The sequence below is a fragment of the Tamandua tetradactyla genome, chromosome 5 (assembly GCF_023851605.1).
Source record: "Tamandua tetradactyla isolate mTamTet1 chromosome 5, mTamTet1.pri, whole genome shotgun sequence".
NCBI classification, from domain to species: Eukaryota; Metazoa; Chordata; class Mammalia; order Pilosa; family Myrmecophagidae; genus Tamandua; species Tamandua tetradactyla.
In genome coordinates this window covers 81,791,938-81,819,832 of record NC_135331.1, presented here as the reverse complement: position 1 = coordinate 81,819,832, position 27,895 = coordinate 81,791,938, and the positions used below count along the sequence as shown (strand labels likewise).

General features: G+C 43.8%; 1 protein-coding gene and 1 pseudogene across 3 annotated transcripts in view; both read left to right on the top strand.

The window, feature by feature from the left end:
* Window positions 1–27,687, top strand: part of LAMP3 (lysosomal associated membrane protein 3) — a 44,397-nt gene extending 16,710 nt beyond the window's left edge. Inside the window, exons 4-7 of one of the 3 annotated variants that reach the window (XM_077161161.1) lie at window positions 6,452–6,509; window positions 9,132–9,302; window positions 22,113–22,159; window positions 26,989–27,687. In XM_077161161.1, coding sequence (XP_077017276.1) covers window positions 6,452–6,509; window positions 9,132–9,302; window positions 22,113–22,159; window positions 26,989–27,093 — 381 coding nt within the window. In that variant the 3' untranslated portion in view covers window positions 27,094–27,687. Of the gene's footprint in view, window positions 1–6,451; window positions 6,510–9,131; window positions 9,303–11,491; window positions 11,650–22,112; window positions 22,750–26,988 lie in introns of those variants that run through there. The other 2 variants (XM_077161163.1, XM_077161162.1) reach the window with 2 other exon arrangements.
* On the top strand, window positions 1,657–5,547 carry LOC143682182 (microtubule-associated protein RP/EB family member 1 pseudogene; annotated as a pseudogene).
* Window positions 27,688–27,895: the final 208 nt, after the last annotated feature.

Here is a 27,895-nt window from a genome sequence, read left to right as displayed (position 1 = left end):
TGCGGTTGACATGACGACAGCTCTGGGCTGACTACATTATCATTGCTAAACTTCACGCTGTCATATTCAGTCCACGGCTCCTGACCTCTGATCGTTGTCCAATGAACTATGCGGCCAGTCTTTTCCACTTTGTAAGTCACTTAAAATATGGTGTAACTTTGGTATTAATTGGGATTGTATTCAGCTCTAACAGAAAACCCCAAATAATAGTTGCCAGCATAAGACACGTGTTTATTCAGAAGTTTGGAGGTAAAGCAGTCCCTTGGCTCCCTGAACCAGCCTGGCCACACACAGATGAGGTTGAAAACAGCCTGATGACCTTCTGACAGAGGAAACCTTCCAAAGGTGGTGGCAGAATGCCTGTTACAGGGTAGTACCCAGTGGCGGGCTCCTTGCCTCTGTCTTTCCCCACAAGTATCTGAGTTAAAGGGACGCCCTATTAGAATGGGCAGGGATGTTCCAGGTCAGGGCATTTCCGGCTCTGTGATAGCATGATGTCGAGCAGGAAGAAGAGGAGAGCTCTGCACTGCTTTTTATAGGTCAGCCCACACCAATGATGCAAAAGGAAACACACTGTTCAAGGAGCCGGGAAAGCAGGTGACGGCTCCATCAACAGCTCAGAAGATAGAATTAGATGAACTGAGGCACCTGCCCCAACAGCCACCCCTCCACATGAGGGATGACTCCACTGTCTCCCAAATCCAACGACTGCTCTCCAGGCACACTGCCCCGGCCCCTGGCACCGTGTGTGGGTTATTGCAGTGCTTCTTAGCTGGCCTCCCACCTTCTGCTCTTGCCTCCCCCATCCACTCTCCACAGAGGAAAGCCAGCCTGGCCTGTTTCTCAGAGCTGCATCACTCAACCTTTGCCTGCATCTTCACATGGCTTCCTTCCCGGTGTGTCTTCTGTGTGTCCCTGTGTCTCTCCAGACCTCTTCTTGAAAGCCAGATTCCTTGCCATAGAGCCCGCTAACCACTCTCTAGCATGTAGTAACTGACTTGTTCAGCAGCTAGTGTAGAACAGGAGTGGAGAAACTACGTCCCACAGACCAAATCCAGCCTGCCACCTAAGAACGTAGGATCCGCAGGAAAAGAATGCCTTCTACATTTCTTAATGGTTGGAAGAAAAAAAAAAAAGAATATTTTGTGACTCATGAAAACTGTATGAAATTCAAATTTCAGTATCCACAAATAAGTTTTTGGAACATAGCCACTCGCATTTCTTTGCTGCTTTGCATGTTGTCTGTGTTTGTACTTCTGTGGTGGCCAGAGGCCCACAGAGCCTAGAATATTAATTCTCTGGTCCTTCACGGAAAAAGCTTGTCCACTTCTCATATGGAATAAACTTCAGGCCTATTCCCATTCAATTTATACCAGATGATCTTAAAAGGTGCTTTATTCTCGTGAAAATAAAAGGCGATTTTGCGGCCTTTAAGCACATCCTCCATCCTCTGACACACAAGTGGGCACCGTAGCCGTGGTGAGAGTCGTTGATATGAGCAGTGTACCCTGTGTGAAAACTTGGACTCTGAAGGAAATTAGGCATCTTCCTGCTATTTCGTATACATGAATTCACCTAACAAATGCTTTCCTTTTCCATAAAGGCAGGTAGCAGCTCAGTCCCATTCAAAGTTTGTCTAATTTCAACTCAGCCGAAATGGAGGAAATCCGAGGGCCGGCTCTGGCCACCTCACCCCGCCAGCATGGGGCCCCATGCCCTTTGCCACCTGCCCATGGGGGCCTCGTGCTTTGCTGGCTGGTAAAGCACCGAATCTCGTGGAACAGGAGTGGCCCGTCTCATCAGGGCAGGCCTCAAGGCTTAGGAACCTGTGCACGAGGGACCCCACTTGCTGGAATGCTCTGTGGTTGCCTTCTGGAAATTCTTAATTTTTGAACAGGAGTTCAGCTTCTTCATTTTGTACTGGAATCCACAAATCATTTACGTGATGCTGATTACGATAAAACACTCTAGGCTCTATCTGCATTTCAGGGAAAGTGAATGAAATGTCTGCACGATGAATGTTTGGTCTGTACCCCATAGCCATGAGGGAAGCAGGAGGGAAGGGTGAATTGCATGTGCAGCATGTGGGTTTTGCTCAGTCTTGCCTATAGACTGGCTGAGCCTGAACTACTGCCTCGCTTCTCCAGGCCTCTGCTGTTCGCGGTGAGAGGCTGAGAAGATGCACTCTGTCTCGGGGTTGTTGTGCGGTTCGCATGGGGCCATGCGGCAAAGGCACGCACTTGGCAATGGTGACCCCTGCGGGGAGGCCAGCCTCTGTCCAGTGCTGGGGTCAGGCCTGGAGGTGCGTGCGAGGGCCGGTCCTCCGCTGCTCTCCGTATGCCCTGCGGTCACTCACCTCCAGCTGGAGGGTTCCCAAAGATAAATATGAGCGCCCTGCTCAGCCCACACCTCCCGGGGCACCCGCTCAGACTGGCGTGGTGCTGGGGTCCTGCTGCCCGAGGTGGGGCCTGACATGTAGAGCCCTCGTATCCCAGGAGGGCCAAACAAAGCCACACGGGACAGATGTGGGAGCAGTGTTAAAAGCCTAACTCGAGGAGGCAGCCCAGGGAGGGTGCAAGGCGCAGAGACACTTCTCCCAGAAGGGGAGGGTGGCTGGACTGTCCCCAGGGTGCCGCCGAGGCCCACGAGGCTGAGCACAAGGCGGGAGTGGGGATGGGGAATCAAGTCCCTCCCCCAGGGTTGCACCTGGCGTGTGTGGGAGGGAACCTCGCGGCTGGTCCTGCCTTCCCCTGCCCCCAGCACCAGCATGTGGGGTGCTTCCGGAGAGAGTCGGGATCAGGGGCTCAGCGTGCGCCCCACCTCACCAAAGCACTGTATGGGGGGGATTTATACCCAGTGCGAATCATTTTATCCTCGAGTAACATGCAACTGGACTGGTATTTGGTGAAGATTATTAGTGTTAAATGTCTTTAATGACTATGTTTAAAACTTCTAAAAAGTAATTCAATTTCAGCTTTTACATCGACGCCTACGGGGGGTGGGGGGGGATGTGCCTGTGAGGTCATCGCGCAGGAGCGCAGGCGGGGTCGGACGGTTTGAACCAGCCGCAGACGAAACCCGAGCTGGACACAGGTAGTGGTTGCGGCCCTGAGAGTCGAAGGTGGCAGTGAATGTATGTTAGACATCAGTGACCAGTGATAATTTAAGTCGACCCGGCATGCTGGCATGGATCAATGAGTCTCTGCAGTTGAATTTGACAAAGACTGAACAGTTGTGCTCAGGGGCTGCCTATTATCAGTTTATGGACATGCTATTCCCTGGCTCCATTGCCTTGAAGAAGTTCCAAGCTAAGTTAGAACATGAATACATCCAGAACTTCAAAATACTACAAGCATAAATTAAGAGAATGGGTGTTGACAAAATAATTCCAGTGGACAAATTAGTGAAAGGAAAGTTTCAGGACAATTTTGAATTTGTTAAGTGGTTCAAGAAGTTTTTTGATGCAAACTATGACGGAAAAGGCTATGATCCTGTGGCTACTGGACAAGGTCGAGAGATGGCAGTGGCTCCCTCCCTTGTTGCGTCAGCTCTGAACAAGCCAAAGAAACCTCTCAGCTCTAGCAGTGCAGCTCTACAGAGGCCCATTTCAACACACAGAACTACTGCAACGCCTAAGGCTGGTCCAGGTGTGGTGAGAAAGAATCCTAATGTGGGCAATGGGGATGATGGAGCAGCTGAATTGATGCAGCAGGTCAACATATTGAAACTTACTGTTGAAGACTTGGAGAAGGAGAGAGATTTCTACTTTGGAAAACTAAGGAGCATTGAATTGATTTGTCAGGAGAATGAGGAGGGAAATGACCCTGTACTGCAGAGGGCTGTGGACATTCTGTATGCCACGGATGAAGGCTTTGTGATACCTGATGAAGGGGGCCACACGAGGAACAACAAGAGTATTAACAACCTGGGCCAGCAGAGAAACATCCAAATTCTTCACTCTAAATCATGTGCTTAACTGTAAAATACTATTGTGTTATTCGTAGAGGACTCATCGGTTTCTTTTCATAAGCAAAAATTGCCTCTTCTTTAAAAGTGCACTTTGCAGAAGTTTCACTCCTTTTCCATTAAGTATGAGTTAGGAACTTGAACCTTGTAGCAGAACAGTATTAACACCTAGTTGGTTCACCTAGGGAGCAGAGAGGCTGACCCTGGGGCTCACTCTGTGGTTGCTGAAAATGCTGATTGCTGGAGGAGGTGTTAATGTGATACACTGAAGCAGAAACCTCAGTAGAGAAATGACTGAATTGAATTTTACGCTAATGTGAAATCTTGGCAGAGAACGTTGTAATAAATAAATGCCTTAAGAGTATTTAAAATATGAGTCTGTATTTCAAAATATAAAATGGAACGTACAGATTTTATGTGTTTGATGTTGTGTCTGTGAAGGAAGGGCCAGACCTTGGAACCTTTGGAACCTGCTGTTCACAAGCCTTTGCAGGACTGCTTGAATCCTCGTAGGCTTTGACACTGGCCCAAAAGGAAGGTTGCTCTGTACAGCCATGTGGTGTCATTCATCAATTGTATCCCTGCTAAAAAGCAAGAGGCATTGTTGCCTGAATGAATAAAGGGTATTTTCAACCCGGACATATTTGAGTTTAAGAGCTCGATTTTCATTGTGCATTTCTCTGATGATTTTCCCAATTACCCCCCGAATTTCTGTGTATTGTATTTTTTGGGAAATGAAGTGTGTCCTGTTTTTTAATCTAACAACTACTTTGGGGACTTGCCCACATCTGTGGGATTTGAATGGGGGTTGTTTCCCGTTTTACTGTTTTTTGAGTTTACATATAACATGTTTCTCTTCTCTGCTCCCCTTGTCCTCTGGGGATTCTTCTTTGTCTCGTTGAAGTTCGCTGCTTAGAGTGGAAATACAGCAGGCAGGTGATCATACTGCAAGTTCTTTCTGGACCTCTGACAAAGGGAGTGATCAGTGAAGGCCATCGCTACCTTGGATCTGCAAGGCTGGGGTGTTTTCGGTACCTGCTGTCCACAGCTCTCCATTGCTATTGGAATACTTTACCAGTGCACTAATCTCTTTGGAGATAAATGTGTTAGTGTATTTACTAAATGTTCATTTTCTTTTGCAGAAATACAGTACCGTGACTGATTTAATTATTAATATTTAAATATTCCATTCCTTAACTCTCCCTCATTTGCTTTTGCCCACAGCCTATTCAGTTCCTTTGATAAAATTCTGCAAAATGTGTGTCACACAGTACTGAGATTGTTCAGTCCTGATGTATTTGTATTGATTTGCTTCTGAGGGTCGCTTGTCCTAAAATGTGCTTAGAAAGCGGGTATTTTATGATAAATTGTTGTGTAGTGCATGCTCTGTGTGGAATTCAGAGGAAAACCCAGATTCAGTGATTAACTATGCCAAAAAAAAATGCAAGTAACTAGCTATTATTCAAATAACAGTGGTGCTATTTCTCTTTTGTGGTCTTTTAGAATTTCATTGCCCTAAAATTCCATTTTATTGGGAACCCATTTTCCACCTGGTCTTTCTTGACTGGGTTTTTTTCTACTTTAAACAGTTTCTAAATAAAATTCTGTATTTCAAGAGAAAAAAAAGGAATTCAATTTCAGACTCTCACTTTGGTTGCTCTTTTTTTCCTGCATCTCTTATCTGGATAGTTTTCTAATGAAAGTTTAAAAGTGATAACACTGTAAATCACCTCTTTTAAAAAATAAAAACTCCCTTTCAACTTTCCCTTTCATATTCAAACTCAATTTCTTTGAATGTTTCATACCCTCTGTCTTTCAGGAGTTACAGGACTATTTTTTTAGTTTGTTTTGTTTCACCCAAAAGGCAATCCCGAGATAAAACGTGGCATACTGGAAGCTTCTACCATTTTGGGGTAAACCACTTCGCCCGGGGTCCCTCGTGGTGGTCCCAGACATTTAACCATTTGGGAGACACGAACCCAGCAACCTGTTTAAAACAACTGGCATCGAACCCAGGAAAATGCACCCACAGTTTGGCACACATTCTCCCCAGAGGGCTCATGCACCCCAAGGAGACAACCTTTAGGACCCATGGTCCCCAGGTAGAGAAGCCCTGCCTTACGGTATTCATTACAATACAACAATGGACAGCACCACCACACCACACCTGCCAGGTGTCCTCACCAGCTCAGCCCACCTGAAGGGACAGAATTTGTACTGGTGGAGTGTGAATTTCAGGTTCCAACAACAAGTACGCTGTGGCAGGGTTTCAGGCCAGGGGCAAGCCTTTACTTGTTATTTATTTAATGTGTGGTATGTTCACTTTTTATTTGACATTTTCAAGCACAATTATGGCTTGGTGCCTATATACCCCAAAACCCCAAAATGAAGACTTTCATAGCTAGAATCTATCCTCAACAAAGTTTGTTGAGCACAGATGTAAAAATGGAGATTATGCAAAGGCTAATGGAGTGCTGTTTTACAGAATGAGAACTCATACTATGTCAGTGGAGTGGGAGCCCGTCTGACCCTCTCACATCCAGGTGAGTCTCTCCACCACTGGTGGCCAGTGTATTTAGTTCGCTCTTTTTGCATCCCATGAATCCGCTAATCTGTGGTGCTGCTTTTGGGAAACAAAGAGAGTCACCAGCTCTACACCTCTGGGGAATTCACTGCACTTTGTCCGTCTCACTTTGCTTATCTGCTTGTGAAGGAGGTAGGTCTGAGATCGTTATCAGTGATCATGAAGAGTTGAGTGGCTTTTTGACAGATTTGCTGTGATGGTGCAGTTTATTCTATACTCTTGTCAACATACATTCAGCATTTATGCCTGCCGGGTGGGGCCCTGCATTAGGTTTGAGGACCCACGACCGCCAAACCAGAGGGCCCTGCTCTAGAGGAACTTACCTTCTAGTGGGGCAGAGAGACCATCAGCAGACACGTGAAACAGTGTCACGTAGCCACCAGTGCTGTGAGGACACACAGAGTAGAGGGCAGCGTAGAGGTGAGGAGCAGCAGGGCCTCTGAAGAGGGGGAGTTTGAGCAGAGACCTGAAGGAGGTGAGGAGACACCCAGGGGACATCGAGGCCCGGGCCATTCATTTCCAGAGCAGGAACGACAGGCACGCTGGTCCCAGGGTGTGAGTGTGCCCCCATTCACCTCCAGCAGGGGTGTGACTGAGAGAGTGCCCGAGGAAATGAAAATGAAAATAGGGAGAAATGGCTATTTTAAATGTTAGCTAAGTAATGTGGGCTTTGTGTCAGGAGGATTCTGCCAGTGTTGCTGGTTAAATTTAGATGCCGCAGTTGGCAGCTCAGCTTAGTCTCCCAGTCCAGGCTGGGGAATAACCACTGTGAATGTGAGCATGATTTAGCCAATGCCATCGCCAGGCATGCACCAAATTTTAGTCACTGAGAGGGCAGTCATCTCGCAAGACTCAGGGGAAGGGAGAGTTGGACCAGAAACTGATTTAGAGGTTGAGGAAGGGGAAACAGTTGCAGGTTGTAAGGGTGAGGAGCCAGCAGCCAGCGGGGCTGGGCGTTTTCATGTCAGCGGTGCTGGCAGCGGCCCAGGTCTGCCCAGCAGCGGCCGTCAGTTCCATCCAGCAGCAGCCATTGGGTCCTTCTAGCAGTGGCCCTGGTCTGTCCAGCAGCAGCCATCGGGTCCATCCAGCAGTGGCGGTACTTGCAGGGCATTAGAGGCGGGGGTGGGGGAGCCGCACACCTGCGATCTGCCATCGGCCAAGCAGCGTGGCTGACGCTCCGTGCACCATGCAGGATGGCTAGGCACAAACGCAGGCACTATGGCACAGGCCCCCGTGACGGCAAGAGAAGCACAGCACGGCGCTGCAGAGGACAAGCTCTAGAATCAGAGGTTTAAGTCCAGATACCACCGACTGACTGTGTCGTCCTTGGCAAATGCTTTCAGTTCCCCAACTCCCCGTTCCCTCACGTATGAAATGGACACCATAGCATCTATCTAAAATCGCGGTGAGAATCTGGCAGGAAGGGGCGGGTGGCATATTGACATGGCACCTGGCGTGGGGAGCAGACAAGGGACGGGTCCTGCTGTCTCTGAGAAGGGTGCAGCCTTTCGGGCTCCCCACAGGCTCCTAGTGGCATCGCTCGGAGGTGCCACATGGGAGGTCACGGGGCTGAGAGGCCTCCATGTCTGGCCCTCAACCTGCTGAACTGGAAAAATCGCGCCAGCAGTCCCTTGGGGCAGGGCTGTCTCTCGGCAGAGACTGAGGTTCAGTCAAGGTCATGAAACTGGTGCACAGACTGAAAATGCCAACTTATTGCTTTATCCTGCAGCTATTTTTTATTTTAACTGCCAAGGGGACCCGACAGGTGGGTCATCGGGCCAGTGCATTTTCTCCCATTCCGAAGCCAAATTATAATCAGAAGGGCACTTGGTGAGGATGGCAGTAAAGCAGATGGAATTAACTACATGATTAAAATGTTGAACCTTGAAAATTTGCCTTGAGCACCAGCTTCCTCAAGGAGGGCACACTGAGAGAGGTCAGGGCTGGCCTCTGAGACAGCCCCCGCAGCCGCCTGCTGCTTCCTCCTCGCTGTTTCCCTGGGCAAACACAACAACCCCTCTGATGCCAGACAGGGCCTTCCTTTGCTTTATTAATACTTTCCTCTGGTGAAGCGTAAGTGCTCTTACCAGATGGCTTTGCACGTCTCTGCACTAAGTTGTTAAAGGTTCGTGTGACTGTAGGCTCAGGGAGCAGCTTCACTTTCTTTCTCGGTTTTGGCACCCTGCCCTGTAGCCCCTGAGCACTGATAATGGTTCCCGCTAACTCCACACCCCGTGATTTAAAACAACTGCACAAAACACTCCCCAAAGGTCCCATTTCAATGTTATTACTCCCCAATTCATGTGAGGTCCTCCACCCATATACCTCACATGAATTGGGGAGTAATAACATTGAAACGGGACCTTTTAATTGTTTTGGGGAGTGTTTTGTGCAGTTGTTTTGCGCAAAACAACTAAAACCCCAAACAGCACCAGGGTGATTCTTCATGAGAATAAGTGATAGAATCCAGTCTCGAGGAAGACCTTTTCACCACGTTTGGGCATCCTGGCAGCGGCCCAGAGGGAACTCAGTGGATATATTTCAAGAGTCTTCTTTGTCTGTTTCACCTTTGTATTTTCAGAGAAGATTTACGAAGGAATGAGAAATGCTGTGGTGCTGTTTGAGACCACAGTGGGGCATTCCTTCAAGTGTGTGAGCGAACAGAGCACCGAGCTCTCAACCCACCTTCACCTGAAAACAATGAATGTCCAGCTTCAAGCCTTTGACTTTGAAGGAGACAGCTTTGGAAATGGTAAGTTAGGGGCCCATCATGTCCTCAACATAATATTCAGAGACCCGGGGCAGTCCCAAGGTGGGTTTTGTCTGAAGCTGCTAAGGGGCAGGACTCACATGAGCTCCTCAGGACAGGAGGACTCCTGCAGAGTCCAGAGGCCCAAGCTTCTCTGGCCACTCCTCCCTCCCCCTGTCCCTCTGAACGTCTATCCCAACCCCAAATCAGACATCTTGACCCGCTTGTGTCCACTCCCTCAGACTTAGTCACACTCATCCAAAACTGTAATGCAGAATACATTCTCCTTCTCTGGTCAATACACATGGTCTCACCCACTTAAACACATAGACACTCAATAAAAATCAGCAGACATCATCTGTGATCCATCCCCCTCACACACTTACCACCCCCTTACACACTTCTGAGCGCTGGTGAATGCAGGTGTGCTTGAGGAACACTTTAAAGAGCCTGAGTCTGAGTGATGTGTTTAATTAAAGATTTCAGAATAGCTGCTATCCTACCCACAGAAGGAAAAGAGGAGGATGTGATAATTCAAGGTAGAAATAAACCCTGTTGGATCACCTCTTCCCAGTTATGAGCTGTGCTACCTGAGAAGTGCCTCCTCTTACTCAATTTTAGTTTCCCTCCAACTTCTGCTTTGGGTTTTAAGCACCACAGGTAGACTGTGCCCGAGGGCTGGCCAGGAGGGGAAAGGTCAAGGGCAGACAAGTGAGATTCCCCTCCTCCCTGCAGGAAAAAGGCAGGGATTTGCTTTTATGAACAGGAAGGTCTTGAACTCCAGTTTCTAAAACATCCCTCTCATAATAACTCAAGACACTGTAAACACTTCTCAGTTGTCAAAAATAGATGCATATAGAAGTTTCGCCATAAATTAAATTACTTTATAGCTAATCTGCTTTTACTTTGGGTTCCATTATAATTTGAAGCCTTATCCGGCTGAAAACTCCACCTGACATAGTTGGTGGAAAACATTTACCGAAGCAAGGATTAGGGTGTTACTTGCCTTGAGTCCCTTATCTCTTTAGGTTTTGTCTGAGTCCCTCCGTCTCCAACTGTCGGTTTTGGCTTTTATCGCGATGCTGAGATTAACTGAAAATCTCCTAGTATGTGCTGTCCACACTTTGTCTTCTGGTCTCAAAATTTAAGAGGTCTGACAAATCTCTGTAATTAACTGTGTGATCTTAACATAAGGTATGCCCTGCCCTTATTATTCCTCAGAATTACCATGTGAAGCAAGAAATGAGCAGGTCCAGGAAAACTCTTAGTGGCAGGGATGGGCAATCAACCCTGTCAACGGCACACATGGCCTCTTCCAAGCAGTGCTCACAGGGAAATGTGGAAAGCTACTTTGTTTTATCTCTTAATGCCCTTTCTAAAATCACAGCTCCAGGGTAGTCCAGGTAGCATGAAACTTCAGTACCCTTCACTTCTCCCCTCCTCAGACGTCCTCTCACAGACTCCCTGCCCTGCAGCCCCATCTCACTGGGCCCTCTTACCTGGCCCCCCCCCCACCCGCACTCAGTTCTGCACCCCCACTCTGTGGCTTCCAATGTCACTGCAGACACTCAGATGTCAAGGTGTGTGTTATAAATAACATTTTATATATATAACATTTTCTGCAGAGAGTAAGAGAAAAGGAGTGAGCTAAAAAAGTAAACCTTGCGGTACAACGTGTCATAAGAGTACAGAAGAGGGCAGGCGCAGGGGCCGCGGGGAAATCTGACCTGGCGGGGGGGGGGGGGGGGGGGGCCTGTCTTCATGCTGCCCGGGAGCCGCCCAAGAATCAGCAGGCGTGATGGAAGCTGGTTCCCACCTTCTCCACGCCCCCCCCACCCAGCAGCCCCTGTAAGAGGTGCAAAGTCTGGGTGGAAACCTCGGCCCGGCGAGTTAGTACGGGGCCTGACCCTCCCCCCCTCCACCGAGTTGCTGTCCCTGAACTGGGGCCGCCCCCCTCCTGTGGCGGCTCTGCGCCACCCCCACCCCCGACCCAGGGCGTGGTCCGAGCACTGCACTGCGAGCCTCCAGCCTGCCCGGCCCTTTCCCCTCCGGTGCTCCTCCCGTCTGGGTACCTGAGGCGGCAGGTGGGCGCCCCGCGGTTCCCTCGCTTCCTCAGTTTCCCTCTGCGACGCTGAGGCCACACGCAGTCCCCACTGCATCTGCGGCCCTAACACCTTTTACTTGGATTACAGCGGAGGAATGCTCCCGTGACAGCAGCAGGAGGCAGAGCCCCGTGGCCGTGGGTCTGAGCCTCGCGGGGCTGCTTGGCGTCTTGCTCACCGCCTGCCTGGTGGCACGGCAGAAGCCCAGAGGCGGCCGTGGACGCCCGTAGAGCCCCCGCCTTCCCCCTTGCCCCCACCCCCGTCTGAGGCGCACCATGCCCCGAGGTCCTGCCCTCTGTGGCCCTTCGGCCTCCCCAGGGCTCCCGCAGCACCCACACATCGGGGAAAGCCCTGCCCCCGCCCCCAGTTGCCGCTGGCCAATGCCCGGCTGTGGGCGTGGCTCGGCTAGGCCCAAGGGAAGCAGGGAGCGCGGGAGGACTGGCGGGCAGATATTCTGAGACTGCACTGATCATTCTTCACATTTGTAAAAGCATCTTAACACCTAATAGTTTTTTTTTTAATACTACAAAGAAAAAAAATCTGTTCATTGCAAAATAGATTCTAAAATTATTTTAAATTCCTGGGTTTTGCCCAAATTCTGATTTAAGGTACAGATGGTCTTAACATACTGTAATTTCTTCTGAAAAGACATATTCTCCATGATTGTAATATATTATTAACAACAGTAAAAAATTAGAAAAATTCCCAGCATTTCACTTTTTAAAAAGCAAAGGACAAACCAAAGAAAAAACAACAGAGGATCAATAGATATTAATTCTCCGTTCCTTCACCTTCATTTGCTTTCCGCCTTCTTAACACTGTTCTCTGATTTGTCTGTTTTCCTCTGATTCCATTTTACCCTTATAAATTTTTTCATTTGAGCCAATCGCAATTGGCAAGCCGGAAGAGGAAGACCTACCCACAATGTGATTCCATTTCTCTGTTTATTTTTGCAAGCATTTCCAAAGAATTGTAAACCAGGAACTTGTTAATTGGGAATGATTGCTGTGTGGTGGGAAAAAAGTCTATTAAAATATGGTTTCAGTGTTATTCACCGTTTCCTGTTACACTGGCTGTTTAAACATAAGGGGTTTTATTTCAGAGAAAAGGGGTAGTAATGGACTTCTGGATGTTGTTAGCTAATTTTTATTAACAGAAAGCTTTCTTCTTCTTTTTTTTTTTTTTTACATTTTCCAAGGGTGCCATTCATGATTTTTAGCAGGAAGTTCCTGAGAGTTGGCGACAACTCTGTACCCCCTGCTTCAACTAGGAGCCTTCCTGGCTTTTCCTGGGGTTATCTGAGCTGTCTCCACTTTGGAGTGAGGAGGGGCTGGGAAGGCACGCAGCAGCTACAGGTGGGCTTTAAGAACCCCTGGGGCGCTGGATGGCCGGAAAAACCCTGAAGCGGGAGCTGGCAGAGAGCCGGGGGCGGGAGGGGAGAACCGGGCGCCCATAGTGGCTCAGGGCTCTGGGCCGGCTTTCCTGGCCCCTTGGTCTGCCGTGGGTCTGCCCTGCACCGCCGCCCGCCGCCTCCGCGCCCCTGTCCTTAAGCTCTCTTTCCATCAGCTCTGTGACCACGAGGGCCCAGCTGCCTGTCCCTGCAGCCCAGAACCGTGCCGCGGGGACCCGGAGAGCTGGAAGCGCGGGATGCGGCCGCGCGACTGCGGGCGCTCCCCTCCCGCCCCCCAACCCCCACGCTTATGCCTTCACACCCTCGACCTCCCCCCCCACCCCGTTCCCAGCCCCTCCGCTCCTCCATGCCCCCCACGCCCTTCGGCTTCTAGGCCCGCCCGCCCTCGGCCCCTCTCGCCCCCTCCCCCCCACCACGCCCCTGATCTCCCCAAGCGCCCCTGGCACCTGCCGCCTTAGAGCTGTAGAAGCCCACCAGGGCATTTAGCCAGCTTAATTTGGATGTGTTGCCCTCGCGTTAATCTTGTTTGGCATAACTAGTAGCACACAGAGCACACAATTTAATATCTTTTTTTAACCATACATCATAAGCATTTATCCATGCTATTAAAGGTTCGAACTATAATTTTGTGGCTACCTAATACGCTATCGACATAATATAATTTGCTTAACTATTCCATTATTCTTGAGGTTTATTGCTTCTGGGTTATAAATAATGTTGTGTAAATATGTGCCTCAATTTTGTGATTTCCTCATAGGACAGGTTGTTTAAATGGTTATAATTTTATTCTTCCATACGAATTCTTACTTTTTAAGAAAACCAAATGGAAACGAAAATAACACAGACGTGGTTAAATATATATATATTAAGCACTGCAGAAATAAATGAAAATTAAGGGATAAAACGGTGGACCAGGAGATTCCTCACAGAATTTTCCTTCCTTTACCTAATAAGATAGAAAAAAACAGTTTTTTAAAAGATCACCAGTAGCACGCAAAGAGATATAACCTAATGCAATAAACTTTAAAAACTGGAGAACATGAAAGAAACTAAAGATTCAGGGAGAGTGGAAAGAGGCAGCAGAGGGGGCTCAGAGCCCTCTGCGCTGGCTTGTCCTCCTACTCCAAGGACCCCTGTCAGGAGAGGCAGAACTGGTGGGCTCTTGTTACTAGTCCTAAATCTGGAGAGAAAACTGCAGGCGGCTTTGTCTTTTTCCTCCTTCAGCCCTGGAGTAGCTCAGACTAGGAAGGGCAAGCCCAGGACAGATAGAGTTAAAAGGAGGAACAGCCCAGACTGGAGGGCTGCAGACGGAAGGAGGGATTTTCAGCCTGTAGCTGAAAAGGAGATTTTTTGTTTGTTTTTTTTTTTAATTGTGAAATATAACATATATATATATAAAGCAATCGCCTTCCAAGTACATTTTAACAAGTAATTATAGAATACATTTTAAAGTTCAGTATGGGTTACAGTTCCACGATTTTTCATTTTTCTTCTAGCTGCTCCAAGACACTGGAGAACAACAGAAATATCAATATAATGATTTATCAGTCATACTCATTTGTTAAATCCTATCTTCTCTGTTATGCTCTTAATCTTTAAAAAACATATATGCATAAAGGCAATAAATTTCAAAGCACATTGCAACAATTAGTTGTTGAACAAATTTCAGAGTTTGGTATGGGTTACAATTCCACCATTTTAGGTTTTATTTCTAGCTGCTGTAAGGTACTGGAGGCTAAAAGAAATATCAATATACTGATTTAGCAATCATGCTCATTTGTTAAACCTTTCCTTCTCTGTGTAACTCCACCATCACCTTTGATCTTTCTCCCATTCTTTAGGGGTATTTGGGCTATGCCCATTCTAACTTTTCATGTTGGAAGGCCTGTTGATAATATAGGATGGGGGATGGAACTAATGATGTTCTGGAAGGGCTGGTCCCTCTGCATTTCAGGACTTATCTGGTCCAAGGGCCCATCTAGAGGTTGTAAATTTCTGGAAAGTTACTCTAGTGCATGGAACTTTTGTAGAATCTTATATATTGTCCTAGGTGTTTTTTAGGATTTGCAGGAATGGTTTTGGCCAAGGTTTGGCAAGTTATGATAGGTAGCAATGTCTAACTGAAGCCTGTGTAAGAGTGACTTCCAGAGTAGCCTCTTGACTCTATTTGAACTCTCTCAGCCACTGATAACTTATTAGTTACACTTCTTTTCACCCTTTGGTCAGGATGGCATTGTTGATCCCACAGTGCCAGGGCCAGGCTCATCCCTGGAAGTCATCTCCCACACCACCAGGGAGACTTTCACCCCTGGATGTCATGTCCCACATAGTGTGGAGGGCAACGATTTCACTTGCAGAGTTGGACTTAGAGAGTGGCCACATCTGAGCAACAAAAGAGGTCCTCCAGAAGTAACTCTTTGGCACACCTATAGGTAGGCTAAGCTTCTCCCTATATACATAAGCTTCCCAAGAGTACGCCTCGAGATCAAGGGCTTGGCCTATTGATTTGGGTGTCCCTAATGTTTGACACAGTATCCAGGGTTTCCCCAGTGATGAAGTTCAATAGTTCTGTAATTTTTCTCCCATCCCTCAAGGGACTTTGCCAATACTTTCAAAAGGAAACATTAACTGATCTCAGATACAAAGGGAAGAAAGACCATAATTAACCTAATGACATCATAAAAGTGAATAGTCTGAACTGAATTTCTCAGGTATGTGCAAGATGAAAATAAACTGCATGACCTCTATGAAAAAAATGCTCCAGGAAAATAACAACACACCCAACCCTGGTGGTGTGGGAGATGATAATAGAAAATTAAATTGAAGAAAAGAACAGAGGATTAGAAAGTACTATTTTTAGTAAAATACACACAAAGGAAACATAATTTAAGGAACAGAAATAAATCTCTTACAATTGCCTGATGCTGTGAACCCCTTCAAAAGAGTACGAATTCCATAAAACAAGAGCTCAAGGATGAGAGTTAAAATGAAAGAGTGAGATGAAAAGGAAATTCCATTCCTGAGAAAGTGTGTATCAAAGCAACATAATGACATAATAAATTGAACCAGTAAGAGGCAGAACAGATAGGACTGAAAATCAAATTATATTTATAGAGAAAATTGTAGATAATCACAGTTAACAAAAATAAAACATCAAGATTAAAACATTATAGAGAAGCTACTAGGTATGGAATATATTTAGACCATTCAGCATAAGGACAATTGGTGTTTCTGAAATGGAGTTCAAAATAGAATGAAGATATATTTGAAGATTTAAGAGAATTTTCTTGAGATAAAGAATTGAAGTTGCCAGTTGAAAGAGTATAATGTGTCCTAGGAAAGAACTGATACAGGAAGCGTAGCACTGGGACATGTCCAAAGGAAGCTATAGAACTTCAGAAATGAAGAAAGACTCCTTTAGACAGTCAGGCAAATAGAAATTTTTAAAGCAAATCTATAGTTATAGATTCACTGACAATAACACTTAAAGGAAGCAATGAACCAAAGTCTTCTAAAGAAAAGGAAGTGTGACCCCAAAATATTATTGAATATAAGACAATAAGCAGGCCTTCTCAAACATGAAATAGTTTAAGGGATGCAGCACCAACAAGCCATTCTTAAAGATATTGCTTGAGACTTCCGGAGAAGATGGCGGCTTAGTAAGACGCGCGGGTCTTAGTTCCTCCCCCAGAAAAGCAACTAAAGAAACAGAAACAATACGAAACAGCTCCCGGAGTCACGACAGAGACCAAAAAAGACAGCGTACCCCATTCTGGAACGGCTGAACGGGTAGGGAGAATCCACTGCTGTGAGATACCCGAGGGGTGCACGTTTTCCAGCTGGGGTGGCTGGCATCTGGGGTCCCCTCCACGCACGTGGCTCCCCGGTCTGACTGGGAACATTGGATAGCGGGGCCCTCCCGTCACGCTTGGCGTCTCGGGCCAGCTGGGCAATTTGGACCGGCACTCCCCCAAGCCACAGCCAGCGACCCCCGCCTCCACGCGCGGTTTCCCGGGCCGACTGCCCCGCAGACAAACGACTGCCACCAGCGCCACCTACTGGGCAGGAAAAGAAAAACAGAGCCCAGAGATTCCACAGAAAAACCTTTCAACCAGCTGGGTCCCACACCCAGGGAGATCTGATCAAATGCCCAGACACCAGCAGAAAATAATGGATGACGCTCGGAAAATTGAAGATATGGCCCAATCAAAGGAACAAACCAATAGTTCAAATGAGATACAGGAGCTGAGACAACTAATGCTGAATATACGAACAGAAATGGAAAAACTCTTCAAAAACCAAATCAATAAATTGAGGGAGGACATGAAGAAGATATGGGCTGAACAAAAAGAAGAAATAGAAAATCTGAAAAAACAAATCACAGAACTTGTGGGAGTGAAGGACAAAGAAGAAAAAATGGAAAAAACAATGGATACCTACAATGGTAGATCTAAAGAGACAAAAGCTACAATTAGTGAACTGGAGGATGGAACAACTGAATTCCAAAAAGAAACAGAAACTATAGGGAAAAGAATGGAAAAACTTGAGCAGGGAATCAGGGAACTGAATGACAATATGAAGCGCACAAATATACGTGTTGTGGGTGTCCCAGAAGGAGAAGAGAAGGGAAAAGGAGGAGAAAAACTAATGGAAGAAATTATCACTGAAAATTTCCCAACTCTTATGAAAGACCTAAATATACAGATCCAAGAAGTGCAGCGCACCCCAAAGAGAATAGACCCAAATAGGCGTTCTCCAAGACATTTACTAGTTAGAATGTCAGAGGTCAAAGAGAAAGAGAGGATCTTGAAAGCAGCAAGAGAAAAACAATCTGTCACATACAAGGGAAACCCAATAAGACTATGTGTAGATTTCTCAGCAGAAACCATGGAAGCTAGAAGACAGTGGGATGATATATTTAAATCACTAAAAGAGAAAAACTGCCAACCAAGACTCCTATATCCAGCAAAATTGTCCTTCAAAAATGAAGGAGAAATTAAAACATTTATAGACAAAAAGTCACTGAGAGAATTTGTGACCAAGAGACCAGCTCTGCAAGAAATACTAAAGGGAGCACTAGAGTCAGATACGAAAAGACAGAAGAGAGAGGTATGGAGTAAAGTGTAGAAAGAAGGAAAATCAGATATGATATATATAATACAAAAGCCAAAATGGTAGAGGAAAATATTATCCAAACAGTAATAACACTAAAAGTTAATGGACTGAATTTCCCAATCAAAAGACATAGAATGGCAGAATGGATTACGACCCAGCAATACCACTGCTAGGTATCTACTCAAAGGACTTAAGGGCAAAGACACAGACAGACATTTGCACACCAGTGTTTATAGCAGCATTATCTACAACTTCAAAGAGATGGAAACAGCCAAAATGCCCATCAACAGACGAGTGGCTAAACAAACTGTGGCGTATACCTACGATGGAATATTATGCAGCTTTAAGACAGACTAAACTTATGAAGCATGTAATAACATAGATGGACCTAGAGAACATTATGCTGAGTGAGTCTAGCCAAAAACTAAAGGACAAATACTGTATGGTCCCACTGATGTGAACCGACATTCGAGAATCAGCTTGGACTATATCATTGGTAACAGAGACCAGCAGGAGTTAGAAACAGGGTAAGATAATGGGTAATTGGAGCTGAAGGGATACAGACTGTGCAACAGGACTAGATACAAAAACTCAAAAATGGACAGCACAATAATACCTAAGTGTAATGTAACTAGGTTGGAACACTGAATGAAGCTGCACCTGAAATATGGTTTTTTGTTTGTTTGTTTGTGTGTTTGTATCTTTTGTTTTTGTTTTTTTCTTTTTCCTTTTTATATATATATATATATTATTAGTATTATTATTTTAATTCTCTTCTCTATATTAACATTCTATATCTTTTTCTGCTGTTTTGCTAGTTCTTTTCCTAAATCGATGCAAATGTACTAAGAAATGATGATCATACATCTATGTGATGATACTAAGAATTACTGAGTGCATGTGTAGAATGGAATGATTTCTAAATGTTGTGTTAATTTCTTTTCTTTTTTTTGATTAATAAAAAAATTTAAAAAAAAAAAAAAGATATTGCTTGATTGCTTGACAATGAAATTTGCTCAGATAAGACATGAGCCTCAATAAAAATAAGGAAATAAGTAAACAACCCTTAGGAATAGAGAAACCACAGTATAAAAAGAAGATGATGTCAATGACAATGGTGGTGAGCATTTATTCATTTAAATATAAGAACTATTAAACTATTATGGGTCTGGGAATTTATCATACAGACATATCTTTTCATATATGACATGATCTTTGTACATGGTTATTCATTGCAGCATTATTTTTAATAGCAAAAAATTGGACCCAAACCAAGATCCGTCATGCAGGGAGTGGTTGACAAAGGATGACAGGTTCCACGCTGGAAAACTGCACAGCTATAAAGACAAATGTGGGTGTTATGTATGAATGTGTGTATATAAGGAAAGATATACAAAATATATCCGAGCAAAACAGCATAGTGTATCAGAGTGGGAAAATGCAAAGTAAAAATTGTCTATTTGCTATAAATATCTCTATAGTCACTTGTATTTGTATCTACATGGCAAAACTTTGGAAATACATATAAGAAATTAAGGGGTAGGGGAAACCTAGATAGTGAAAGTAGAAGTGAGTTCTCAGTGTACAGCATCTTGTATAATTGTAACTTTAAATCATGTGACTGTGTTATACACTCAAAACAAATGTTTAAAAACTATAGGGGGCAGTGCAATGGTGGTTCAGTGGTAGAATTCTCACCTACCTTGCCGGAGACCCAGGTTCATTTCCAGAGCCTCCGCATGCCAAAACGAACAAACAAAAACTATAGGTATTATAGTTTATCAAATAGAATTTAAACATTGTAACCCTGGACAATGTTACAAATGGTAATATAACTATTCAGAATTTAGATTTGGGGGGAGGGGGAGGAAGAGAATCTCCTACTGCTAATTTTTCCTAACAGAATCAATAGATAATGTCTATTGATTGAAAACAAAGTATGGCAAACACTGAATAAATCCAGTTTAAATTATAGTCTCTTAATCCATTTCACAATCTTTTATTATGTAGTTTCTAATCTCTTTTTTGAATCTTAGAGGGATCTTTTTAGAAACAATATTTCCCATGACAAAGAAACATTTATTTGAAGTGCAGTAATTCCCTCAGTTTCATTTTACCTTTTTCCTTCTACTAAAGTGAAGTAAAATTGAAATGAACAATTTCAATAAAATAGCACTTGTATGATCCTATTTTAGTGAACATACTTCGATTTATTTTTCTATTTGTCCATAGCTGTGAAAAAAGCTTTCTGAAATAATGTTTGTCCATGTTAACAATGATAACTTCTGGGTGGGGAGATTTTGGGGTGATTTTTACTTTTTTGTTTGTGTGTTCCTGAGATACTTATTTATAGTGAACATATTTAAAGATAGAATAAGTTTTCTTTAAGCGTGCACATGAGAACATACACAGAGGTAGCTAATGCCTCAACAGGTTTACAATGATGAATTCAAATGCTGGAAATGTGGTGACTGGATAGTTATTTGTGTACTTTTCTACATTTTAAAAATGTAAACAATGTTAAAATAGAATAAAACTCTGTGGAAGTAAAGTTTCCCTCCACTCGCATCCCAGTCCTTCCCCCAGATTCTTGTGCATCTTCTCACACTATGACATGGGCACATTTATTTGGGTTCCTGTGATGCTCAGCTGTACCTCTTTCCCCTTTCAGAGCTCTTAGGGAAATGTCAGTGCCTTGTGCTCTGCCATATTCTTTTCAATAGCTGCATTATATTCCACTGTAGGAATATGCCATTTTAAATTTCTGATGGATACTGAGATTGTGTCTCAGTCAGCTCTTATGAAATAGACATTATTGTAATATATCTTTGTGTACTTCTGTGAATATGTATTTAGTATAAATTCCTACTGGTGAAATTGCTGGACCAATAAGTATGTGCTTTATATTTGTTTTAACTCTGGTCCATTTTTCCCCCACTCATTTTGATTTATCATCTTGTCAAAGTTCATTTTTAGCCAAATAACAAAAGTATCATATACTCCAGAAAAGCTTATAATGAAAAGCAACATTTTCTTGTCCCTCCCCTAAGAGACAAAGCACTTTTAACTAATTTGATCAATTTCTTCTGGTAGCTATCATCATAATTCTAAAAAACTGAAGTTTAAAATCTTATACCTTTTCTTATTTTATCTTTTTCGGAACTTCCCTTCTATGGTAGACAAGGACTCAACACACACCACCCCCATTTGTGGTTTTAACACTATTTTTTTGTGAAACCAATAAGATATTATAATTATGTAAATACTGACCACAGCCAAACCAAAGAGTATGCTACAAGCACCATTTCTTTCTTGTACATACTTTTTACTGGAGTCTCCAATTCTTGAACTTCAGGTGGGCAGGACTGGGATGATGAGGTGAAGGTGCGTCCCTTGGTGCAGAACACATTTTAATATTGGTTTATGTAAAGACCTCAAGCATATATCTTCTTAGCTATCCATGGATAAATATGACTAAAGCTCTCCATTTAGTCACTCCCCCACCCCAAACCCTCCATTATATGTTCTATCAAGTTCTCCTTTATTCCCAGGTACTTCCAACCTTCTCCATTTGAGATTGTTAGCCCCTGACCCAATCAGTTCTGTTTTAAATTAATAGAATAAGTAGTCTTTCATGGAATTAAAGAAAAAAGAGTTTTGACACGTCTCATTTTTAAACTCACATAAATAATCAGGTCCAATCTCTAATATTCTTAGCCCACTGAAAGCAATAAAAGAAAACTTTAGGAGTGACAAAATTGTTTTGTAAAGTGAATAAATATCATGTCTTCAAGAGATCACATACAATCTAGTGTAAGTGATGCAAATGGTCTCTTTCATGCGAGCACATCCCACTTTGCAGCGAGCCTGCCTGGGAGGACTTCTTGCTCTGTTGAGGAAACGGGGCTAACATCTATTGAATACTGATTCAACGCTGAGATACGAAGGCCAGCTTAGTTAATCCCCCAACAATCTCATGTGCCATTTGCTTACTTTGTAACTGAGGAAACTGCGAGGTTAAATAACCTCCTCAAGGTCATAGCTAGTTCATAGTGGAATTAAATAAAAGCCAAGCCCAGATTTGATTGACTTCGAAGCTCACGCTCTTCCCACTCGAGCTAGCCCGCTCCCTGCTCTATTGTCATGAAACCTAACCTGCCGTGTTGTCTTTGTTTTCTCTCTTAGTGGAGGAGTGTTCGTCTGACTACACACTCGTGCTTCCTGTGATCGGGGTTAGTGTGCTGGCTCTTGGCGCTGTGGGGTTGCTTGTCTGTGGGCTCCGCCTACGGCGGGTATCAGCAGGATACCAGAGAATCTAATTGGCGCCCCAAAAAGATAACAATGGGGTTCAGAGAGTCCATTGTTTCCAGGATGTTAGAGACTTCCCTTATAGTGGGGGAGCTCCCAATAATGTAAAATACCAGCTTCTTCAAAAACCGCGTCTTTCCTGATTTAAGGTCAAGCAGAACTTCAATTTCTAAATATTTTTTGTTAATTTTATTAACGATTAGTGAGCTATTTAAGAGTATCTTCTGGTTTCCTCCTAACATTTGTATCCTCTCAAAGGCAACCTTAGAGGACTATTAAATTGATAAAATGTATGCAAAGTGACACATGCTGCCTGTGTCTGCATTGGGGATTTTATTTTAACCTTTTTCCATTATAAAGAATCTCTCTTGTTTGTCTAGAAAATAGACTTTCACTGCTCTTACTATCTGTGCTTTATGTGATGAACAAATGGTTGGTGATACAAGTATCTGCTTTTCCACTTTAACTGGTTTCTTTTTTTCTTTTTAATTATTTATTTTTGCTGATATATATTATGTATTATATATTCACATACCACGTAATCATCCAAAGCGTACAATCACTGGTTCCAGTATCATCCTATAGCTGTGCATTCATCATCACAATCGACTTTTTTTTTCTTTTTTTTGAAAAATAATATATAAAAAAAAGCAATAAATTTCAAAACACATTGCAACAGTCAGTTGTAGAACAAATTTCAGAGTTTGGTAGGGGTTACAATTCCACCATTTTAGGTTTTTACTTCTAGCTGCTCTAAGATACTGGAGACTAAAAGAAATATCAATATAACGATTCAGCAATCATATTCGTTTGTTAAATCTACCTTCTCTGTATAACTCCACCATCACCTTTGATTTTTCTCCCACTCTTTAGGGATAGTTGGGCTATGCCCATTCTAACTTTTTCATGTTGGAAGCGGCTGTTGATAATATGATAAAGGAAGATGGAACTAGTTGATGTTGTGGAAGGGTTGGACTCGCTGCATTTCAGGACTTATCTGGTCGAGGAACCCATCTGGAGGTTGTAGGTTTCTGGAAAGTTACCCTAGTGCATGGAACCTTTGCAGAATCTTATATAACATCTTAAGTGCTCTTTAGGATTAGCAGGAATGATTTTGGTTGGGGGTTGGCAAATTATGATAGTAGCAATGTCTAACTGATGCTTACATAATTGTGACCTCCAGAGTAGCCTCTCAACTCTATTTGAACTCTCTCGATTACTGATACTTTATTAGTTACACTTCTTTTCCCCTTTTGGTCAGGATAGCATTGTTGATCCCACAGTGCCAGGACCAAGCTCATCCCTGAGAGTCACCTCCCACGCCACCAGGGAGACTTTCACCCCTGGATGTCATGTCCCACTAGAAGGGAGGGCAATGATTTCACTTGCAGAGTTGGGCTTAGAGAGAGGCCACAACTGAGCAACAAAAGAGGCCCTCCAGAGGTGATTCTTAGGTTTGACACAGTACCAGGGGTTTCCCCACTGGTAAAGTTTAATAGTTTCATATTTTTTCTCCCATCCCTCAAAGGACTTTGCCAATACTATTTGTTTATTTATTTGCCTAATATACTCTAGGATGTATCCAGACATTACATTAAACTATACAAGATTAAAGCTTCTCCTTCTAATTCTGGGTTCCATTTAGATTGTTTCAATGATCCTTCCAGACAGATTGAGTTAGATTATGTACTACTGAAAATTTTCGTTCTGAACAAAATATACCTTTCTTCCTTGGGTCTCAAAGAGTAGATGAAGTTCCAAAATATAGACCATGTCTTCCTTACCCCTATGTTCTGAATTACCTTAATCCTGACCTGATTGGCTTTGTTTCTATCTGTAAGTATAGCTGGTTTCTTAAAATCATCAAAAAGAACAACAAATCACAGGTTGTCTTGTTTTTTTACGTGAAACCAAGAAGAAGAACAAATCAGCTGATTTCTTTTATCTTGATGACTCCTGCTCCAAATTCATTAAAGACTAAAAATTAGGTGGCCACAGATAACAGGTTTCAATCGTGTGCAGAAAGCAATAGTAATGGCCCTTATTTATTGAACCCATATGTGCCAGACAGTAGGCTAAGCAGTTTTCAGACATTTCACTCAATGCTGCCAAGGAAACCCAGGCTTAAGGAAGTGCATACACAGTGTCACCCAGCCAGCAGGTGGCAGAGCAGAAATTAAAACTCATGCCAGCCAGGCACAAAGGCCTTGGCTTTTATTATACCAAGTTGCCCACAAGCAGCGACCCTGAGCATCACACCAGCACATGCCGTTTCACAGAAGGGCGGATTTATCGCAAAGCCTGAGCGTCTGGGGAAGGTGAGAGGAGGGCCTTACATGTATGAACTGGCCTTCTACACCCCTACAGGGGCTCTGGAAGGCATTCAACGGTTTCTCATTTTTATGGGATTCTTTAGCTGTGGCTCTAAAAATGAAGGGACAGAGTAAACTTCTCAAGGTATTTTTTTCTTTGAAAAACAGAAAAAGCACTGACCTCTTACTAACTTTTCTTTCTTGGATGTAGCTCCCCCCTGTGGTAGCTTGCGTTTTCTGAACTTTTATATTCATAATTTTCTATTCTAACTCATTGTGTTCTATAGATGAATATGAAGACACCTTGTATTAGTTATCTATGGCTGTGAAACAAAGTACCCCAAAACTTAGTAACAAAACATTTATTATCTTATCGTTTCTGAGGCCCAGGAACCTGAGAGCAGCTTAGCTGAGCAGTTCTGGTTCAGACTATAATCTAACCACAGTGTGACACACCATCACTTCTGCTATATTCTCCTGGTCACACAGACCACCCCCGATGCCATGTGAGGGGTCAGCATGTGAACAGCAGGGGGGCTGGTGGGGTGGCAGCTGGTGGCCATGGGTCCCCACTCTCGAGTTGCACACGTAGAAGTACTGGTTTACATTTTGGGGGAATTCGGATCCATAAACTCCAGTACACACTCTAAGGGCTGTCCCTCCACAGAAACCTATAAAGTGCAATGAGGGTAAGGCTGCTTGCAGCCTGCTTCCAGCCCTGCCCCAATGGAGAACCTCCAGGAGGGTACCTCTGGGCCCTGGGGCCGTAGTCCACCCCAGCAGCTCTCAGGCTGCCTGGGCTTTCCACAGCTAGCCATGGCTCTGCGGTGCTAACGCCAGGATTTCACCGTCCCTTAAGGCCAGGAATGGCCCACCTTCTCAGACACCTTTTCCTAGTGTAAAGTGCCTGGATCCTCAGTGGTCCCTTCTCTGAGCTCTGTTCAGGTTGAGCCAGCCTCTGGTTCACAGCCCACCTGAAGGCCTGGAAGTCTGGAGGATTCAAGTAGATGAGTCACTGCTTCCTCACCAAAACCCTTGTTTCTCTAGGATGGTTCATTGAGAGGTTTCTCTCTGCCCTCTATGTAAAAGAAGTTTAAATGGATAGAAGATGGGCTAGAAAGATCAAAGGCGATGGTGGAGTTACACTGAGAAGGTGGATTTTAACAAATGAATATGAATGCTGCATCACTAAATTGGTATTTCTTTTGGTCTCCAGTATCTTAGAGCAGCTAGAAGTAAAAACCTAAAATTGTTGAATTGTAACCCATACCAAACTCTGAAATCTGTTCTTCAACTAATGGTTGTGCTGTGCTTCGAAATTTATTGCTTTTTTTTTTGTATATATGTTATTTTTCACAAAAAAAGGAAAAAAAGTCGATTGTGATGATAAAATAATATTTATTCCTTCTGGTCTGCTATATTCTGCAGCTAGAAGGAAAAATCTGAGATGATGGTATGGTAGCCCATGACAAACTCTGGATCTGTCCTGTAACTACTTGTTGAAGGGTGCTTTGAAAACTATTGCTTTTTTCTTTCTTTGCTTTGTGTATATGTTATATTATACAACAAGAACGTTAGAAAAAAAAAAACAAATCTTCCACACACCATGTGAAAGGCCCTGATAAGGCCTTGTGAAGACAGCTGATGCAGTCTGTTCATTATTAAATATAGTTTCATTGTTAGCACAACATTTTTTTTTTAGTTTTTTTAGTTAATTTTTAAAAAAATATCAAAAAACACCAAACAAATGCAAACATTCAAAACTTTTGATCATTCCATTCTACATATATAATCAATAATTCACAATATCATCACAAAGTTGCAAATCCATCATCATGATCATTTCTTGGAACATTTTAAATAGCTCGATCACAGTCTACATTCCAAGAGTGACTCTCTGGTGCTTCCAGATTAATTCTTTCTTACTTCTGTCTGTAGCACACACAGCCACTCTTCTTCCTTACCAACAGTTTCCAAGTTTGATTTTTGAGCTGAGGAAACTCTTTTAGCCAATAAAATCTTACACAGAAATCAAGCTAGCAGAGCAGACCTGCTCAGGAAGTGATTCCTATGGGGAAGATGGTTGGAAATCCACTGTCCTATACCAAAAATGCCATTTGACGGATAGATTTCATAAAAGGATGGAAGAATCTCTGCCAAAGAAAGAAGATTTTTGTTTTATAACACACTGGCCCCTCCCAGTGCCCCCCCACACACACCTTTGTCAACACATTCCTTCATCCCCATTATGGTGCTTCCAAGAAAATCCCAATTTGGGAGAAGTTGGAAATCATGAAGAAGAGATTGCAAGCAGTTTTGTTTCTTTTATTTTGTTTTTAACTTAGCTGCTTTTGTTGGGTTATTAAGAGTTAGGTTGGCTATTGAAAAAATCATGAAGTAAAATCTTTTGTCAGAATTCTCAGACCTCTTTTGCTTTCTAGATACTACCTCCTGCTGTCCTGGCCAGCTTTCTTGGGAAGTGCCCACGTCCTGTTCTGTCATCATGTCTACCACCCCACAATCTCATAACAACGTGCTTTAGCTGATGCCAAAAATATTTGATTAACTAGTTTATCATGTGTTAGTAACTGATTATGTTTTTATCCCTCCCAAAGTCATTTGCATTTTGTTAAAAGACAGCAATTTAATCCAAAGGCATCCAGCTCTGATTATGAGGTGCTAGGCCTAAGTCAGAGATGGGCAAGAGAAACCTCTCAGGACAGCCGGATCTCACGGTCTCTATCTGTTCCAGTTTGTTAGTTGCCAAATGCGATAACCCAGAACTGGAATGACTTTTAAAAGGGGAATTTAATAAACTGCAATTTTACAGTTCTAAGGCTGTGAAAATGTCTAAATTAAGGCACCAACAAGAGTTTACCTTCTCTCAAGAAAGGCCGATGGCGACATCTTCTAGCTTTGTCTCCTGGCTTCTTACTTCATGAAACTCCCCAAGGGGCATTTTCCTTCATTTCCCAAGGTCTCTTGTGGTTCTAAAGCTTTTTCCAAAATGGTTCCCTCTTAAAGGGCTCCAGTAAGCAACCCCACCTTGAATGGGTGCAGATGCTTCTCCATGGAAACCACCTAATCAAAAGTTACCACCCACAACTGGGTGGGTCATGTCTCCATGGGAACAATCAGAAAGCTCCCAGCCAGCAATATTGAATGAGGATTAAAGGATATGGCTCTTCTGGGGACCACCACAGATTCAATCCAGCACAGCGTCCACTGACCCACCTGTCAGGGGCCCCTAACACCCCATGCCTTCACAAATCCACTAGCTATTAGAATTACTTTTTTTTTAAGACACTTTAAAAAGACATCTCAAGGGTGGGCCACGGTGGCTCAGCA